The 19,492-nt window shown below is 35.5% G+C and overlaps 1 protein-coding gene across 5 annotated transcripts in view; it reads right to left on the reverse strand.

The window, feature by feature from the left end:
• The window catches only part of PCDH9 (protocadherin 9), a 689,952-nt gene that overhangs the window by 504,769 nt on the left and 165,691 nt on the right, over positions 1–19,492 (reverse strand). The window contains exon 3 of one of the 5 annotated variants that reach the window (XM_051778869.1): positions 2,897–4,681. The exons of the other annotated variants lie outside the window; for them this stretch is intronic. Coding sequence (XP_051634829.1) covers positions 4,661–4,681 — 21 coding nt within the window. The 3' untranslated portion in view covers positions 2,897–4,660. Of the gene's footprint in view, positions 1–2,896; positions 4,682–19,492 lie in introns of those variants that run through there. 5 annotated transcript variants of the gene reach the window in all.

Below are 19,492 nucleotides of genomic sequence, written 5' to 3' on the forward strand. Positions count from 1 at the left end.
TATCAACTATCAAATTATTTAGTTAAAGAATGGTAAATGAAAGAAACTGATGAGAGACCGAAAAAGAACAGTTTTTCTGACTCAGTTGCAAAATGAATGTATGTAATTCAGATAAAAATTACAGAGGCAAAACAAAAACAAAGTATAGTTGAATATGGACTCTCCACAGCATAAAAAAGAAGTATGTTCTGCGCTAAGAATAGGGAAACGACTATGGCATAGCTTTATCTTGGAGTTTCATTAATGGGATACATTGATGATCTCATAGACAATACAATATAAAGACCACAAATCTACTTTAAGTGTACAAGAAAATGTTTAGCTGACCTAGGCATACAAAGAATTACTTCGAAAGAAGTCAGGCATTTCTATCCATGGTGTTTTATTTTTTTTTTTAATATATGTCTAGCAATTACTAATAATTCATATTTACCCAAAGTTTAATTAAAATGAGTGGAATTAGTTTTACTCAATGCAACATTATTTGTCCATCCCAATCAGATTTCTGCTTCCACCATAGCAATTACTGGGAACTGATTCTCTAAGGAGAAGCACAAGGGTATGGAACAATACAAGATGTGTCCTATAGGTTTTCAGTACAAGAAGTATTTCAAACTGACAATCTAAAGGCATACACACTGACAATCATGACAGGGCTTCTTACTTGGATTTACCAATTCCTGGGAGGTGTGAAGAACTTATATAACATACTCTATTTTAAACCCCACATTTCTCAGCTAATGTTATGGACAAACTTAAAACATTGGGCTAAAATTTACAAGGCAGTTCAGAGATGTTTGCATGCAAACTAACTACTGCTATATTAAAATTCTTCCTTCACAGTTAGGCATAGGATTAACAAGTTGCTTTGCCAGTTGTCTCCTTTGTAGAGTAAGTACTATGTTGTATGACAGAAAGCTACAATGTAACATTGACATTATGATCAACACTTCTGGTTGTACTTGAAATCTTTAAATTGCTTTCCTGAAACTAGCCTGGGACAAAAGAAAAAAAAAAATCCAGTACTTTGAAAATACACATCGTTTTGAAGTTATAAAAAGAATTTAATTGAACAGATATATTTTTAAATTAAACTAAAAAGAAATTGCTTTGGTTTTTGGGGTTTTTCTTCTTCCCTTGCCTTTTGTAGCCCTACTTTACTATTGCATGAGTGGCACTGTATGTACCTGCTTAATGAAATATGAAAAGGAACCTAAAAATTAAAGGCCAATCCGATTTCACTCTTCAAAAGCAGGGAAATCTGAAATTAAAATAAAAAAGATGAACAAGGAAAAGGAAATAGGACAGTGAAGTCACCATTGCTTTTAAATGACAAGGCAGTTAACTTCTACTAAGTTTCACACTAAAGATTTGCCTTTAAAATAAAGATATTATTCATTGAGCAGAAACCTTTTTTACAAAACTACTGAGATAAGTACAACATAAAAGTCTTTAGACTAGAGAACATCTTGAATTTAATTACACTATTTTTTTAATATGGTTTTACAATAAATGGTCAGTAAGAGCTTGGGAATATATCACAAAATTTTGCTATACTGTATTTAATTTTGATAGGAAAAGATTAAATATTTCCACTGATACAGCCCTGGGTTCCATACCAATTGGGAAAATTCAAAGGAAGCACTCTGATAGTTATGTTTTCAAAAGTCAATCCATTCTAGGGATGGACAACATTCTCACCTGCTAGTGTTCATACTTTGTTAATGTTATACTAATGTACTTAACACTTAATATAGACACCTTAATATAACACGATATAGACACCTTGTGCATAGGCAAGATCCGAGGGTCATGTGAAATCTGTGTTAGTATGAAGACAAGTTTCTTTTATTAAGATTCAGCTGGGAGAGTATTTTCTTGTCTAACAGATAAATGACATGATATCTTGTACGTTACCTGTCAAATACTTGATTTGATAGATTCTCCATTTCTCAAAGTGGTATTGGTACGGAAAAAAATATTTGAAGTTAATGTAATAATTAATGTATCTGTCCATCTAGCTTTAGTGTTTTCATCTGTTTTCGTTTGGGAGCCACATATAATTCTGTTCTGAGAGTTTTGACTGGATGGTTTGAGGATCACGGTTTGTCTTACATAGACAAGTATAATTAAAAGTGTCAGAAAAGTCAATGTATCTGAAAAATAGAGTGCCATCATAAAAAAAAACAGCAACCAACCAACCAACCAACCAAACAAAACCCCACAAAAATGTGAAATTTCAATTGATCTGAGAGTGTTCATAAAAAACAGCTTTTCAACAGTATCTTTGTCATATTTGGATGAAATCTGAGTTCCACTTAAGCAAAAAACCAAAATTCCTGTTGATTTTTACTGATAAGATTTTTACCTTTATGTGATATTGTAAGAAATAAATAGAACAATTGCATATATTTATTTCTCTATGACTGTATACATGTGGGAAAACCCCAGTAAGGGCAGCAAAAATACATTGTCCCAATACTTGATTAAGTATAGAACAGGTAAGGAAGTATCTTACACATCCATTTCTATAGCTGTGAACCTCAGGTTAAAAAAAAAAAAAGAAGAAAAAAAAGCTAAATTCAGAAAGGTTACCTTTTGTGCCTCATAATTCTATTAGTTTGCTTAGCCTAAAGAAAAAAAATCATAACTACAAAAAGGTTTACATAAAATTGAAATGCAGAGTTACTAAAAACACCACCCATGCCTGCTACCAGTAGTTACATAAACTCCCATGACCTGAAACTGATAAATCTTGTCACAGATTTAAGGATGAAACAGGACTTTCCAAAAAACAGGTATGTTAGCCAATATCACCCTCTACGGCTTGTTCACACTGTGTTATTTAATTTTCTGTCTTGTACTTTAAAATAATATCCACTGATACCACTACCCAAAAAGAAGTCATTACTGGGGACTAATAGCATGGAGGGAGGGAAAGCATTAAAATATTTGATTTGAAAAATGCAGGATCTCTTATGGATTCTGATATCCCACTTAGCTCTGGGAAACATAGGTGGATGCATAGCCTTCTAAGGAAAGTAGAGAATCAAGAAACCAGCCTGAAAAGCACTGATAAATCTTTTCTATGTTCAAATTAATTCTTATATAGGTTCTAGAGAAAAAGAAAAGAAAAAAAATCCTGAAAAAAAGAAGTACAGATTCTGCACTGGAGTATTGTAGGGATACAGATTCATTTCAGACAGCATTTTAATATTTAACTATGGTTTATTTATGTATTTTGTCATGGTGGGTTTACATGAAAAATAGTGGGTTACAGGCTTTGGTTAAAGAGTAACAGCCTCCTAGAGACGTTAAAAGTATTCTGTGACATTCTCCCAAATGAAAAAGCACCATTGAAAAGGTATATATTTATCTCTTAATACTACCTGAATACACACACATTTCAAGAGATATATTAACCCACAGCAATTGCAAAGCATGGATATTTTCAGTATAAAGCCAGCAGCAGGCACAGTATTGTCACTGTTTTCCATACGCATTGTTTCCACAAAACTCTGCCTGCAATCACTTAACATTTAGTAATTTTCTCAGGTTTGGCTGGCAAACTGTAAAGACTTGCATAACTTTTTATTAGGTTGCTGCTTATTTTGCAAATACATCGTGAAAAGCATTCAAGTCTAAACTGTTCACTGTAGTGAGCTCATATTTTTGGGATACATTTTTTTTCCCTCTAAATTAACTAAATGACACACAGTACAGTTTCTGTTCTTATAACTTATGCAAAAGTGCAATTACTATAACATTATGTTCATTAATAGGTGTGACTGTACAGTTTGTGTTCTCTGCCTGTCACTTTCTTATGCTGCACAAGCCCTATGGTATTTTAGAGCATTCCAAAACTAAGGGAAGAGCACTGAGGTTTCTTCCAATTGTTCCTTCAAATAAGAAACTGTATTTTTGATTGTGATATATTATACTGGTAATTTCTGTGTTGCTATGAATGAACAAAAAGGTCACAGTGGCAAGTTTTACTGTTACTCTCTTATAATTCAGCATCCCATATTTTACTATATCAAAATATCTTGCTAAAGGAAAAAGAATATATATTGTATATATACTCTTATACACCCAGTTATATATGTGTACATATATATATATAGATAGACAGATATGTGTTTGCATAATTGGTCCACAGATAGCCATGTTATTATGTTCCTTGTTCTGCCCTCTAATCTTATCAGGTACCAGTACTAGTTGTCGAGGGGTTACTAGGATTTTTACAGGCTTGCTCAGAAAATAAATACTTGATACCTGTTGTCAACTGCTAACTGTTCTCAACCTGCATTCCACCCAAAATAGTTTGGTTTAGGGTTGGGTAGACTAGAGCATGGAAAATACTGTTTTTCTGTCAGATGAAACCATGGGAATATCACAAGAAGTTCTAGTTGTCTTTATAGTTCCTTTACCAAACAGGTTGGGGCCTGAGTTGCAGATGACTGATCACATTTCCACCAGTATGTTCAGGATCTCTTTTAGTGTCCATTCTGAGTTCAAGGCAGTGGCATGCATCTGTGCAAGGTGTCCCAAGCAGTCAGAGGAGCCTCCTTTGTGCAAGCAATCTTCTTTGTGAAGAAAGGTGGTGAAGTCTGTTGCATACTGTAGGCAGTCAGGATTGATGAAGCAGACATAGACTCTCTCAGGGAGAGGATGGGGAACACTTGAGAGAAAGAGAGAGAGAGACCAGGAAATAAGCAGGCCTAGGGGATGTCAGGACATATAAAGCCTCAAAATAAGTTTGCCTTTCCAACAAGAACTTTAGGAATTCCAAATCTTAAAATATCTTGGTTCATATCAGACTCTGAAAGAAAGTCTTGAAAATTAACATCTGTCTAGACCTTAGCACTAGTTTACTTTTTTCTTATTTTCACACAAAGTCTTAGGTGTAAGAAGTAGACTCAGATACTCCTGCCTATTTAGATTGATTATATTCCTGTTGTTTTTAGTATTATCACCAAGACAATGCTAAGAACTGCTATGTTAAAAGCTTTCTCATATCTTAATTTTGAATGTGTCTGCCCAACATGATGAATGAATTACTTTTCCATCCTCTGCCCTTAATTTCCGTACTTGTGGTCACAAAGAGCACAGTTGTCTCTCAAAGATTTAAGTTTAATTGTGAAGGTATCTGGCCCTTAACCTTGTTAGAGTAATTGAATAAATATGGAAAGATCAATGTTCCTCTCAAGAGACTCAGTCGGAGACTAAGTAATTTCGAGATAGGATGCAAAATGAAGCAAAACATTTCTCAAAGATTAAAAAAAAAAAAAACATGTATTATCAACTTTCATTATAGCAAAAACTCAACAGTAGGGTGCTTCAAGGCACCATACAAGGACCAGGTGTTTCAAATATACTAATCGAAGTTAAAAAAATGAGGGAACAGCAATGTAGCAAAATTTACAGTTTACAAGAAAGTTCTGTTAACCAAGTCTGAATAAGACAGGAAACTTGAGAGGTAACTGACCAAGGTAAATGAATAGGTCATCTTAAAAGACGTAAAAATAATTTATTTAAATACAAAGGCATATTGGAGAAACAAACAAACAAACAAAACCCCAAAAAACCTGCAACAGATGATTTGTTTTACCAGAAATCTCAGTTATGAGCACCAATTTAGGAAAAACATCAGGGTTCTCACTGAAGAGCCCTGCTCAATGAGCAGCTGCAGTCAAAAAAGCACATAAAATGTTAACATGCATAAGAAATTAGGTGGATAATAAAAGAGAAAGAAAATATAACATCACTATATTAATCAATAATTTTCCCTCCTCTGAAATAGTGTGAAGTACTGGTCACTCCATCACAAAAAGATGAAGAATTAGAAGGTACTCAGAAATGAGCGATTGCAATAATTAGGCATATAGAGAAGGGTTCATATGAAAAGACTAAAAAAAAAGAATGGAACTCAGCACCACAGGATGTCACTGATGTCAAGACCTTACCAAGATTCAAAGAAGGATTTGGCACTTACAACTCTTATATTCTTGGGAATCTTACACAGACCAACTGTTAAAAGATTTTGAAAGAGAGATTATGTGTCATGTTTTATGATTTAAAAGACAGTACATTTAAAAAGAATTTGGAGAAAAGTTCCCTGAAAGTGGAATTTCCCATCTCTGGCTGTTTGATTATTTTGTTCTTTTCTTTGCTTGTTATGTTGGCATTTTCTCTTGAGACATCTGGGTATTCTTGGAGGGAGACTGTGTAATAATGAATCACTATTCTGTTCTAATTACTATTATCCTAGTATTAAACCCAGTATCTTATCATCTCCTACGAAATCTTAGTATTAGGACTTAGGGCTTCCCTTGTGCAGAATAATTGTCCTATGCTCTATTGTATTCTACCCCATTTCAGTTAGCCAACTGGATTTGTCATCCATTGTCAATTAGTATAACCATTGCTGTAAGCGATATAGCTTTGTGCATGTGTTTGGAGCAACTGTGAAATTTTTAGATGCAGCACCAAATACATTTTTGCTGTGACAGCTATACAATTGATTCTGTGTGGCCCAATTGTCTTCCAGCCCTATCTTAACCTCCAGCTATGCTACTGACATCTTGCTTTACATCCAGCAGCTGGAAGACATGAACAATGTCTCCAAACAAGAGGCACTTTGCTTCTTATGCTTCCTATTCTCCACAGCTTCCTTAGTACATTTTTATCCTTTCTGCTTGTCTTGCTGCTCAGAGATATTCTTCCTCTTTTTCTTCTTAAACAATTTCTAATTCATTAGCTTCTTCTTTACCTAGTTTTTCCTAAATGAAGATTTTCAGTGCAAGTAAATAATGATAGGCACAAGCATAGAAGAGTTTTTTCTCAGATCAGATCTCTTAAGTGAAAACAGAATCAAAAAGAGAGTGTGAGAGATACTTGGTAGAAGCAGGATCACAGATTTTGAACACTATTCCCAAACAATTCTTCTTTCCACTGTTATTAATTTAATTACATTCTCAAAGCTAGGGGGGGAAGATGACAGGGAAAAAAACCTTTAAGTACCTACCTATCTAGCCAGCACAAAACCTTCTAAATTCTGTGGGGAGTTGGGTGTAACTAGAAGGTAAATGAAGATATTGGTGGTGGGGGCACACAGAGAAGCTGTGCTTGTAGGGCCAGCTTGAGGGCTGTAACTGCCTTGAACAGAAGCTGAATTCAGACAGTGCTTACAAACTGGACACTGCAGAGAGCCTGTGAAGGTACCTGGCCCAGGAACAACACCTGAGAAAAGACAGGCAGCCCCAATTGAGCTAAGATGTGACTAGCTACTACATAGAAACATGGTGTGCTTTGTCTCCTTCTCTTCCCCAACAATTTCCATCACTGGAGATTTTCAAGGTGCAATGTGGCAGGTTGCTAGATAATTCTCTTTTCCACAAAAGGCTTGACCTTTGAAGGTCCCTTCCAACCTGGGCTGTAGAAAAAAGTTATGTTCTACCTTTCACATATTGAACTGGTATATCCCACACAATGCTACAAAGCACCAAGTGGATTACACATTTGTGCTGTCTTTGGGACATCCACATTGCACTCACCACATGGTTTAGATATGCCTGATTGTTTACAGTTAGTCTGCAAAACTGGTTTTAGGCTGACTCCAGTCCACAGGACATGCACTGAGCACGTTCTGGCACAAATATGCTATTGTATATGTTCAATAGCAAAAGAGGAGGAGTTGGTTAGTAACAATAAGGAATTTAATTTTTAAAAGCCCAGAAGAAATGGATCCTATATTTTATGGGATAATAAAAGCATGAATATGAGAGGTATTTCCAATCTATGAATATTTACAAACATGAACTCAGAATAATTAATATGTGTATTGTTCTTCACCTTTAAAATTTTTACTAAGGCTTAATTCTCATTGATTACAATCCCACCATCATGAAACAATGAATTAGCTTTAATTTGAAAGCCACCTACAAGGAAAAGAGTGTATTGTATTTTTTCTTCTTCAGTACTACAGAAACGAAAAAAGAATACCCTAATGCTGCACAAATACTGTACTTCCAGCCATATTTTGGCCATTTTATTTTACAAACAACCACTTAGTTTTAACTTATCTTCTTTCTTGACAATTCATATTGTGAAAAGAAATAGCAGACCATCTGATCAGGAAAAGTAGATTTACCTAAATGATCACTATTTTGCAAAAAAAAAGTTTTCACCTAGATGCTCATGTTACCTTTCCAGGTCTGCCAGCCTACTTTTGAAGTCAAGTCCTCCATTCTAAATCTTGTCATCAGTTAAAAAACATGACCTGATGTTAAAAAAAGTTTTCATATGAAAAATCTACATAATTATTGAAGACTATTCTAACTAATATGCTTTCCCTTTCTTAGCAAAGAAGAATAAAATTCATCCAACTATTAAAATAAAAAAGATAAAATACTTCATTATGATTATGGAAAATTAGGTTTCCCATATGACTTCATTCATGTTACACAAATGCATGCTATCTTCTGGTTTTGCATATTGAAGCTAAACAACATACTGTAATTTTTTCCGTATATCTCATATTAGGCATGTGTCTGGTATAGACACTTCTGTAACCATTAAAACAATCTACTCATGTTAAAAGTTCAGGTCCATTTAGATTAGGTAGATATATCCATGAAATGAAGTATCGATGGGATAGATTTTACTATTTTAGGTAAAGAAAGGGCACCCTGTTTTGTTTTGTGTCACTGTATACTTGATAATGAGCTTTGGAAGCAGTACCAGTGAGTACCATCATATCTGCTTCCATTCTGGCAAACGTGTTCTTAAAACAGAAAAGAGAATTTGTGGTTATTTTAAAAGACAAAAATTAATGTGCAGAATGTTACGAGATGCCATTCAGCACTTCTAAAAAGGGAACCTCCCAAATCTGGAAATTTCATTTACCCAATTACAAGTTAAGCTTCAGAACCAAAGATGAAACTAATAGATGCTCTTGAAACAAAGGCCTACTGAGTTTTATGCTCTTCGATATATTACAACTCTGTAACACAGACAATCATATTCAATCCTATGCAGAATTCACTCGCTTGTAGCTTTCTCTACACATTATTTGGGATTTGGCATACACTACACTTTATCCTCAATCCAAAAGGGATTTTTTTCCCTCTACAGTGTGGGAGATTGAGCTATGCTTAATAGTTCTGAATTGGTTTTCCTAAGGCTGAAAAGCGAAAAGCTCCTTTTTTTCTCAGACATTTCAATCAAGAATGGTGTGATTGGAAGACACCAGTGGCAAAGGATAGCTTTTTTATTTTTGATGAGGACGTAAGCCACATTTCCATGCAAATAGTTAAGTAATCAGAAAAGCTTAACCATACCCAATATTGTCTAAACATAAAACTTGTACTTAACATATGCATATGGTTTATGCATATATGCCTTTAAAAAAGAAATCCCAAAATAAACCATAGGGTCCCAGCAATAGCAAAAATTATAACAAATTCTCTGCTTCTACTGTCCTAGCATAAACTTATCTCTAGGTATTACTGCATAGAATCTCATCTGTAACTATTTCCTTTGTCCACATTAAAATTTTCCAGTATTAAAATGTAGGTAATATCAGAATTGTAATGGCTTCTACAAAACCACTCATGTCTCAAAATCAGCCTCTATTCAGGATTTCAAAGTGTCCAGTTCAAGGGCCCAAATGTGCAACCTTATCCATATAATCAATACCATGATATTCACTACTTACATAAGTAAGTAATGACTTGAGGAAGGTGTTTATAGGATGAGGCCTGAAATTGTGATTTTATTCTTAGCCACTAGTTTATGCACATGTACCTTTTTTTTTTTCTTAATTATTTTAAATTTAAATTTTTAAATCCTTTTACATTTATCCAGGAAGGTCAGTTTCATAAGTTCTATGTTTACAAGGGACATTACAGAGCAGTCATCTTATGCTATGCAGTGGACATTTACTACACAAGATATTTCATTTGTTTTCCCTGATATTAAAATCACTAGTAAGAGGAATTATAAAAATGCAAAGCAATGGCTGGGCCAATAAGACTTTGTTGAACCACTGCTGAGATAGACTTTCTGGATCATTCTTTTCCCTAGTTTATGAAATTCATTGGATTTTCAGTTCATGATAACCAGAGCTCTCTCTTGAACTACTCTTCTTCATTTCCCTCCTAATCTCCAAAACTGGCAAAGTTCAGATTCTATGATCTTAAAGGATCTTTCACACCTAAATGATTCTATGATTATGCAAACTTCTGACCTGAGATGAAGAAATAGAGAGTCCTAAACATGTTGTAGTCTGATTTTTAAAACATCTAGATGAGGAGGATAGGGGACATGGCTATTCTGTCCTCCACCCAAGCTCAAAAATAACTGACTCAGAATCACATAGTCGTAAATATCCCAAGGGAATTACTTGGTTAGAATTGTAGGGGTTTTTGTATGAAATTATTTAATTCTCACTTGTTATTAAGTTCTGCAATGCCCAAGTGGTAAGATTTAGTGCTAGTACAGGCTGCAATTGCACATAGCATGTCAAAAATCAAAGGATGAACTCTCTGCTGTAAATGAGACAATGCTGAAGAACTGAGAGCTGGCATTTGACCATATTGAAGACTCATATAGGGAAAATGGAATGGAAAAATAATCAACAGTGGAAAATTTTTGACAGAGATAACAAAAGGTGTTATGGGTCTTGTCAACCTTGTCTTGCATTCTCCTTAATTTTTATGGCCAAATTAGAAGCAGTATCTGTTACTAAACTGCTCATGCCAGCCAAATTCCAACACAGTTAGAATAGTGAATAGCCTATAGGGACACCTTTATTCCTAACTTTGTGCATTTTTAACAATTTTTTCTAGAACAACGGTTAGGATTGTGACTCACGGCCTTATCAGAAATCAGTAGCAGGTGTCCGTTGTCCAAAACAAAGCTAGCATTTAGTTGATTTGTTACTTTGCCGCGTGCTATTTCTCTACATAAAGTCTTGGGCAATTTACAGATTTAGTTTTCATACAAGTGAGGTATTTGAAGTAATAGATTGGTCCCAACATTCTGTAAACAACCTATAGTTCTTCTAAGATACTTCTCATATGTCCTAATAGGCAGTACTTTGGTTTTGCAACAGCAACTGGCTTATATTAGACTATAATTACTGTTTACCTGAAAAAGGTATGGCTTCTCAGCCCAGTGAGGCACCTATTCAACTGTACTCCTTGTTCAATAGGTATAAGTACAACACTATAGCACTCTTACAAGAAAACTTTATCATGGTTCTCTCTGTGATTTTTAGATATATTCACCAACTTCTAATTTGGAAAATTCTCTTTTTGTTGTACTGGGAATTTCATTTAGCCTACTGGCAAGAAGAAATTAACCAGAGCAATTCCAAGAATCTGAAGTAGATAGAAGAAGTCTCTGAGTAAAAGGATAGAAAGGCTAATGAAATTCATATGTCAGAGAAGGCAGCATGCAAGAAGGTAAACACTGTTAGAAACTCACTCTTTAGCTTGACAAATATTTATATTTTTCTCCACTAATCTGTAAGCAAGTTATTACTGATAAAGATACCCACTGATACTCATTATTATTTAAAAAATAATACAAGAAAAATTATAAGGGGAAATTTTATGGAATAGAATTACAATTTGGACATTGTTTGGGAAGGTCATTACTTTCTATTTTTAAGAGCAGTTTAACTATACCCAAATATCTATGACAATATATTAAACATCCCCCAAGTGACACTGTATGCACTCAATCTGTCATTCTCAAGGTACTCTGATGCCCTCAAAGAAAGTGTAATAGATAGCATTTTAATGAATGAGCAAGGGACAAAATCACATCTCATTTTGAGGAGACTTTCTACTACGTTACTCTCAACATAGAAGCGGCAGGCACCTTCATCTAGAGGCCATTTTCTATACACTTGCAGACCAAAAGACTCTACTGGAAATAGCAGCAAGAGCTCTCCCTTTGCCCCTTCTCATTTAACAGAAAGTTTGTACTGTGTAACCTTCCACTGAGCAGGGAATTCACGAGAGTGAATCCTCTCAGCTTGAGCATGTAAAACTTATTATTACCATGACAGAAATCTCATTTTCTAAGCATACTTTTTCTCTTGCAGAATATACAAGTTTTAAATGCAGATGCAGCCAAAATCTCATTAATGACTCAGATCAAGAGCCACCATTGATCATTAAAACGTAAATGCAGTGACTTCTAAATCTTAAAATGACACAGCAGCTGTGCATTTTGGGAAATGACAGAAACTCTGACTATAATGCAACAATCCATGAATATTTTCTTCCTGCTGCCTAACTATCCCTGAGAATTTTCTAGTTAATATGAAAAGAACGACATAGCCTTTATTTGACATTTTCAAGATATTTGATTAAAAAAAAAGAAATATTCCGGGTTTTTCTTGATGTCTGTCATATGCTACTTTCTTGATGTGTATGTAGTTTGCTTTTCCTCTACAAAGAGTTGCTTTAAAAGAAACTTGGAAAGCTTCTCCCTTTATTTTTAAAACATAAGATTTTATAAATCTAATTCTAAACATTCTCTAAAGCAGCATATCTTACTGGACTACAGAGTTTGAAATATAATGGCAGTTTTACATAAATGAACCTAAACCATCATTTGCTAGTAATGGATTAGAATGGCACTCATTGTCTATTTATCACTTATCATTGCAATTAACTGTATCTGGCAACTAAAGATATAAATAAAAGAAAAATTAAAAAATAATGTAACATAAAAAAATCAGGTGGTCTTCATCTGAGGTTCCCTAACATTCATAAACAAGACACTAATATCAATTTCTCAATTTATATTTAAATCCTATCTATTCAATGGGACTTTGAGAAAGATCCCAACAGAGTTTCATTAAGAAAAAAAAAAAAAAGAAGAAGAAAAACAACCATGGAAAACAAATCAAAATTATTTTAAATCTAAATTTAACTCATAAACCCACAACTCATAACAGGTGTTTATGAAATTTTTCAGCTTGCTGTGGCATGTAATATGTGATCTGATTGAAACAAAATAATAACCAATCAAATAATTGTCAAGTACCTAAAATGACTGTGTATTGCAAATGAGTTCTCTGTGAAGTCAATGAGAATTACCAGGCGACATCCCAAAATGTCTGTGATAAAGAAAGTGTAACTGAAATTCTGTCTAGGGAGGCAGAATTTAGAGAAAGGCTGAGAACTGCAACCATTCCCAAAGCAAAAAATGGGAGCGTAGTGGGTTGATTCTGTCTGGACACCAGGTACCTACCAAAGCCTCTCTGTCACTCTCCTCCTTATCTGGACAGGGGACAGAAAATACAATGAAAGGCTCATGGGTCAAGATAACGACAGGGAAAAATCACTCAGCAATTACTATCACAGGCAAAACAGATCATAATTGGGGAAATTAAGCAAATTCATTAACAATTGAGAGACAGATAATAAGAACTGAAACTAAATCTTAATAACATCTTCCCCTCACCCCTCCCTCCTTCCTGGATTTAGCTTTATCCCTGAATCTCTATCTCCTCTCCCAGCAGCACAGGGGACAGTTCATCATACATTGTCTCTACCATTGCTTCCTCCTCACACTCTTCCCCTGCACCAGCATGGTGTTCCTTCCAGAGGAGACAGTCCTGCATGAAATTCTCCTAGGGGTGAATGACCTCCATATGTCATTTCCATGGGTGCAGTCCTTTAGGAACAGACTTTTCTAGTGTGAGTCCCCTGTGGGGTCACAAATACTGCCAGAAAACCTGTCCAGCGTAGGCTCCTGTCTCTCCATGGGTTCACAGGTCATGCTAGGAGCCTGCTCCTGCATTGCATGGGGTCACAGCCTCCTTTGAGCATCCACCTGCTCCAGCATGGGGTACTCCGGGGGCTGCAGATGGATCTCTGCTCCCCCATGAAACTCCATGGGCTGCAGGGTGACAGTGTGATGCACGATGGTCTGCACCATAGGCTGCAGGGGAATCTCTGCTCCAGCACTCTTGCAACTCCCTCTCCACTGACCTGGGTGTATGCAGGGCTGTTGCTCACATATTTCCACTCCTGTCTTCTCTAGCTGCAATTTACTTCTGCACAATAACTTTTCTCCCTTCTTAAATTATGTTACCACAGAAGTATTACCACCATCACTGATGTGCTTGGCCTTGATCAGCAGTGGATCTGTCTTGGAGCTGGCTGGCATTGGCTCCATTGGACACAGGGGAAGTTTCTAGCATCTTCTCATAAAAGCCACCCCTGTAGCCCCCCCACTACTAAAACCTTGCCACATAAATCCAACACAGGGAGAGATCAAGCATATCTCTCTCATATCAACCATCCACCTCAGAAAGCTCACCAATTCACCTGCCAGGTGTCTCAAAATGCCATTTTAAGGAATATTCTACAGTAAATACTGTTCCCTCCAGAACAAGTCCCAGTCTCTGCAATAGGCATCACTTACTGTCTAGCAAACTTAATAAATTAATTGTTAGCACTTTTTTTTTTTTTTTGTAGCACTGGGACAATGCAAATGCTACCATTTCAGTTTGTTAGTGTTTTGGTATTACTCTGTGTTAAAGAAAGACAGGAGCAAATCAGGCCTCAAGAGTTGTTCTTCATAAACTCCCTGCAATGTAAATGGCTCTATCTAGTTTAAAATGAAAAGCAGCACACACGCAGAGTAACACCTTGGGGGGGAGGGGCAGAAATGTTTGCAAAGAGCAAGTAAATGCAAGCTCATGAACAGTACTTATCTTGCCACTACAAATTACAAGTTCCTCCCTTTTCCATTTACCTCAGCCTGAATCACAGTCATTATTTCAATATACTTCCAAGAACAAGTAGTGTGGGTACGCTCCAGGGCTCTGTACTGGAAGACTAAGGAAAAACTGACAACAAGCTGCAGATTTATGATGCATGAATGAAGCAAATGTTTGTCACGTGGCAGAAAAAGCTGCTCATCTCTTGCTGCTAGACTTGTTTAGTTGTTATTCAGTATTTATCATTTTCCTCACAATCCAGAAAAACGGGAACATCCTTGAATATCCTTTCAATTTCTTTTTGACTTGTAGGTCCTTACCTACCTATCAAGAAGCCACAGCCTCAGGAAGCTGTCTCTGTACTCCAAGGAATAATGACTTGACTAGCATGGTAATTTTGTTTCAGTCATTTGGCTTCTGCAGCTTAACCGTCTTCATTGTATACAAATTGCTTAATGGCTTTGAGTAGGAAACACATACAGTGCCAACTGATCGAGAAATAGCTGAGAAGGCAGGATCTGTGATCATATTTATTGGCACTGCATTTAAAACCTCTTCTGAATCATCATTTACATTATCATCTAATTATGATCTCTTTTGTGCAGTAAGTCAATGCTTCTTGTCTGTTTGTTCTAAAACTAAAAAGAAATCAAGACTCAGGCAGGGGTCTGTTGCTCCATTCAAATGCTTGAGTGTCAATAAGGATGTGTAGGAAGAGATTCCTTACCTTCATGAACAACACGGTTGACAAGAGCAAAGCTCCCTAAAGGAGAGGAGGACAGAGAACAGTCTATCTATCAAGAACATAGATACGGTAAAATGACAAAATCTGGTAGCACACAGTGGCACCACAGGTCCAAATCCCTTTTGGCTAAAGTGCTTTAATGATTTCTATAAATTTTTTGACAGGAATTCAGGCAAACCTCTTTGTGTATGGCAAGTGCTGAATGAATATCCATGGCATTTCTAACACAATTATGTACTAAAAATTATGTAAGAAAATATCATGCCTTTGAAGCATTACAAAAGTACAACAATCCATCTAGTTTTTCATACACTGCAGCAATTAATGCCATCGTGTATATTTTACCTTGAATGTTTTGCCACTAGTGGAAAACTTGCTTGCTGTTTCTGTTAGGAGAAACAAAGGAGTCATCAAAAATTTCCTTCACACTATCCTGTTTACTTATGGTAAATGTCAGAACACCTGACTTCATCTAAAAAGTGGACATGAAATACAGCTTTCATGCTCAGAAATAAAACACTATCAGCAAAAAAACCCCCCCGATCCTAGAACACAGCAAAAGCCTGTTGGGTTTTTTTGTTTGTTGGTGGATTTTTTTGGGGCATCTTCACAGCTGAATGGCCATGACTACTGTTTCTGCTTTTAGCCACTCACCTTCACAGCTGCAGCCAATAAATCCATTGGCCTCTGAGTTTCTATTTTAGAAACAGCTTTTATTTCTTTACATGTGGAGGTACAAGTTCTGCCATGCAGCCAAACACTTTGTGGCACAGTTTCTACTGTTTCCAGCAGTGACTACATAAAAGAGTGTTTAATTGCTCCTTCTGTGTAGCCTGAAGGAAGTATGGTGAGCCAGCCTAGCCACCAATTTAACTAGGTCTGTGAGTAAACTTAGACATCAAGGTTAAAGAAAATTTAATCCTGTTAACAGACTGGTCAGTCCCACCATCAAAGGTCTTTCCCCAACTCACCCTGCCCTTTTCCTTTTTTTTTTTTTTTATTGCCATCTAGATTTCATCCACCACTGAAAACCAAGCCTGCTTTTTTTTTTTTTATCTCCCGGCTTTTAATTATTTATTTTTTTTTACTTTGCTTGTTTGGTTAGTTTTTATTTCCCCCAAAATGAAAAAAAATCCAGTAAATCCAAGTCATTGTGCATGGCGTTTAATATATATTTTTTTGCATAGAAGTACAAATTTTTAAGACTAATTTTCCATAATATTTTGGTTATTTTTGAGAACTAACCTATAATATGAAGGTCTCAGATGCAGGGCAAGAGTACTTGTCTTTAAAAATTTATCCCAGAATACTTGGTGATATATATTCCAAATTAATAATATACTTCTGACCACTGACTATAACTCCTGTCTATATTATGAAGGAGACCTTCTTTGAGACAGTCATCAAAAATCAGCATCATTTTCATCCTGACGTCAAACTTCCCTTCAGTGTAAAGAAATTATCTATTGAAGAAGGCTACAGCAGGTCAAAATATTTTAAGTTCAAATGGTGAAAATACCAAGAATAAATAAAATTACATTTCCGTTAAATGTGTAATAACTGCTAATTTTTCAGTCTTGGAATTTGCCTGGACCACTAACAATAATTAAACAAGTTTCTCAAGTTTACTCTGTTTTAATATTGGTTTAGGTGTCCAGAGGAAAATGGCAATGTGGAATATTTAAATATCAAACATTTTGATTAAACATGAGGGTGTTAAACTAACATTAAGGAAGACTGAAAAAGAGTTCATAGAACCGACCATAAGTCTTTTGGGTTGCAATTGCGAAACACACTTTGAAATTTGACACATAGGCATTTTTTCAAAATGTAGCTTGACCCCAAGTACACAGATGTGAATTGTAATTAAGAAGCAATATTTCCAAGTTTGTACTTTGTGCTGGACTGTGCAAAAAGCTGCATGTTTACCATCAGAAAGAATCTGCAGTATTCTGACTAAAATCAGATATGAGCGTAGCAGCTCAAAGAGTCAGGACAAAAGGCAATCAGCATCAACTCGCTCTACTTACTCCCTCAAACAAATGATTAAATTAAACTTTTTTTATTCTCCTAGAAATAAATCAAATTCCCCAACAGAAAATACTAAGATGATAGGCTCTCAGTCAGGCCTTCAACTTTATAAATACCTGAGGAATTCCCTTAAAATCTACTAGGTGTGGTCTAAATAAGCTTCTACACCTTGGAGTCATTATAACTTCTCTTAAGATTAGTCATTCTCCTTTCTTCATAAATATTATTCTGTATCATTTATAAGTGTTCAGTTCCATTTCTCCTGAAAAATCCCATCACAGTATTTTGAACTCTTCCAAAGAAACCTGCCGGGATTTTTTCAAACTCAAACAAACAAACAAACCAACAACAAAAGAAACCACCCACCAAATATGTAGAGTTCAGATTTTGAATGATTTGCTCATTGCAAAACATATCCAAAGACGTTTGAGACACACATACAAAAAAAAGAAACAAGAAACAAAACCAAGAAAAAATTAAGAAAAGCACTCCCTAGAAAACAGTTATTTTCAATCCAGAAATGCTACAGGGATTACAGACAGGGATAAACATCAATTGCCTGGGTGCAAATGTAAAAGCCTACACATTTACTCATTTTATATCATAGTTGCAAATTATCGAAGTGCAATTTCCACTGTATTAAGAAGACAGTGTATTATGCTTCTAGCTTTCAGTCAGGTTTAATAAAGAGAAATCCTTCTACTGAATGAACAGTACCCCTTGGCTACTTTTAAAATAATCCATTGAGAATACTGCAATATTCCATATATTTATTAAAAGTATTGTGTTTCCTTAAGGAAATACTCCAAAGAAACATTACTCACTTTTTTCACATATATGGAATAAAAATGCAAATACTCTAAGTTTAGTGTCCGGAATTTCTGGTGGAGTGCTTTGAGTTTTTTTGGCTTTCATTATTGACAACAGTAAAAAGATTGTTTAAGACTAGCTGTGTCAGAGTTTTGGATACCAAGTGTGACAGGCTCTGCAGGTGTACAGTGCTTTGCTTACTGATACAAATTGAATCTGAACATAGTAATTTATTCAGCAAATCAAACCAATCACTGCACTGCAGTTTTCTCTTTCAGCTCTCATTTCCCAAACAAGTACTCTTAACCACTTTGCTACTTTTGCTTTACAGCAAGGTTTCAACTGCTGTTTGGGATTGTTTTACAGTCAGAGTATGGCGGTTTAAAAAATTTTAAAGACCACTGTGTTGCCATTAAGTGCTAAATCATTCACATCTATTCCATACTAGCTGTTTGTCTCCAAACACACTACCCTTGATCGTATTTCTTTTCCCCTTACTGTAGTAAAAAACTGACCACTGTTAATCCAAAGCATTTAAAGAGCTTTCAAGCAAGAATTTTTCTAATAAACTTTAAATATTTGTCCAAAGAACAAGATTATCTCAAATCTTTCTTTTTCATTATGATCATACTTTAAAAAAGGTTTTTTAATGCAATTGTTTTTAATGCAATTTGTATGTTATTTTGTTAAAAGATACTTAAGCTAACCAGTCCTGCAAAATAACTAACAAAAAGATTAAAGAATGAAAATTAACACCAGATTGCCCAATAGAGAAGTTAGGAAACAGAAGGAACCAACTCAGGAGAAGAAGACTGGCAGACAGTTAACAGGGGGAAAACCAGATCAATCTTACAGTGCTGAACCCATATATAACCCTGGACTAATAGTTAGTCTTGGCAAGGCTCAAATGTGAAGATGCTCACATCGGGCATTCCAGACTTGCTGCTACCAGAGGTTGTTGCTATGGTGACCAGTGACAGTCAGCCAACAGTAAAATGAATTTAGAAAAGACAGTTAGGAAATACTGAAAGGAAGAAAGAAAAAGAAAAGAAGGAAAGAAGTTTGATGTCTGTAAGTAGATGCACAGTTCTATCGCTTGCCGCTTGCTCTACTGCAGTGGAGGAATCCATCTCCAAAATGGAGGTGAATTTCCATTT

This window comes from Manacus candei, unplaced genomic scaffold (assembly GCF_025592945.1).
Source record: "Manacus candei isolate 608988 ecotype Guabito, Panama unplaced genomic scaffold, ASM2559294v1 h1tg000014l, whole genome shotgun sequence".
Lineage (NCBI taxonomy): Eukaryota > Metazoa > Chordata > Aves > Passeriformes > Pipridae > Manacus > Manacus candei.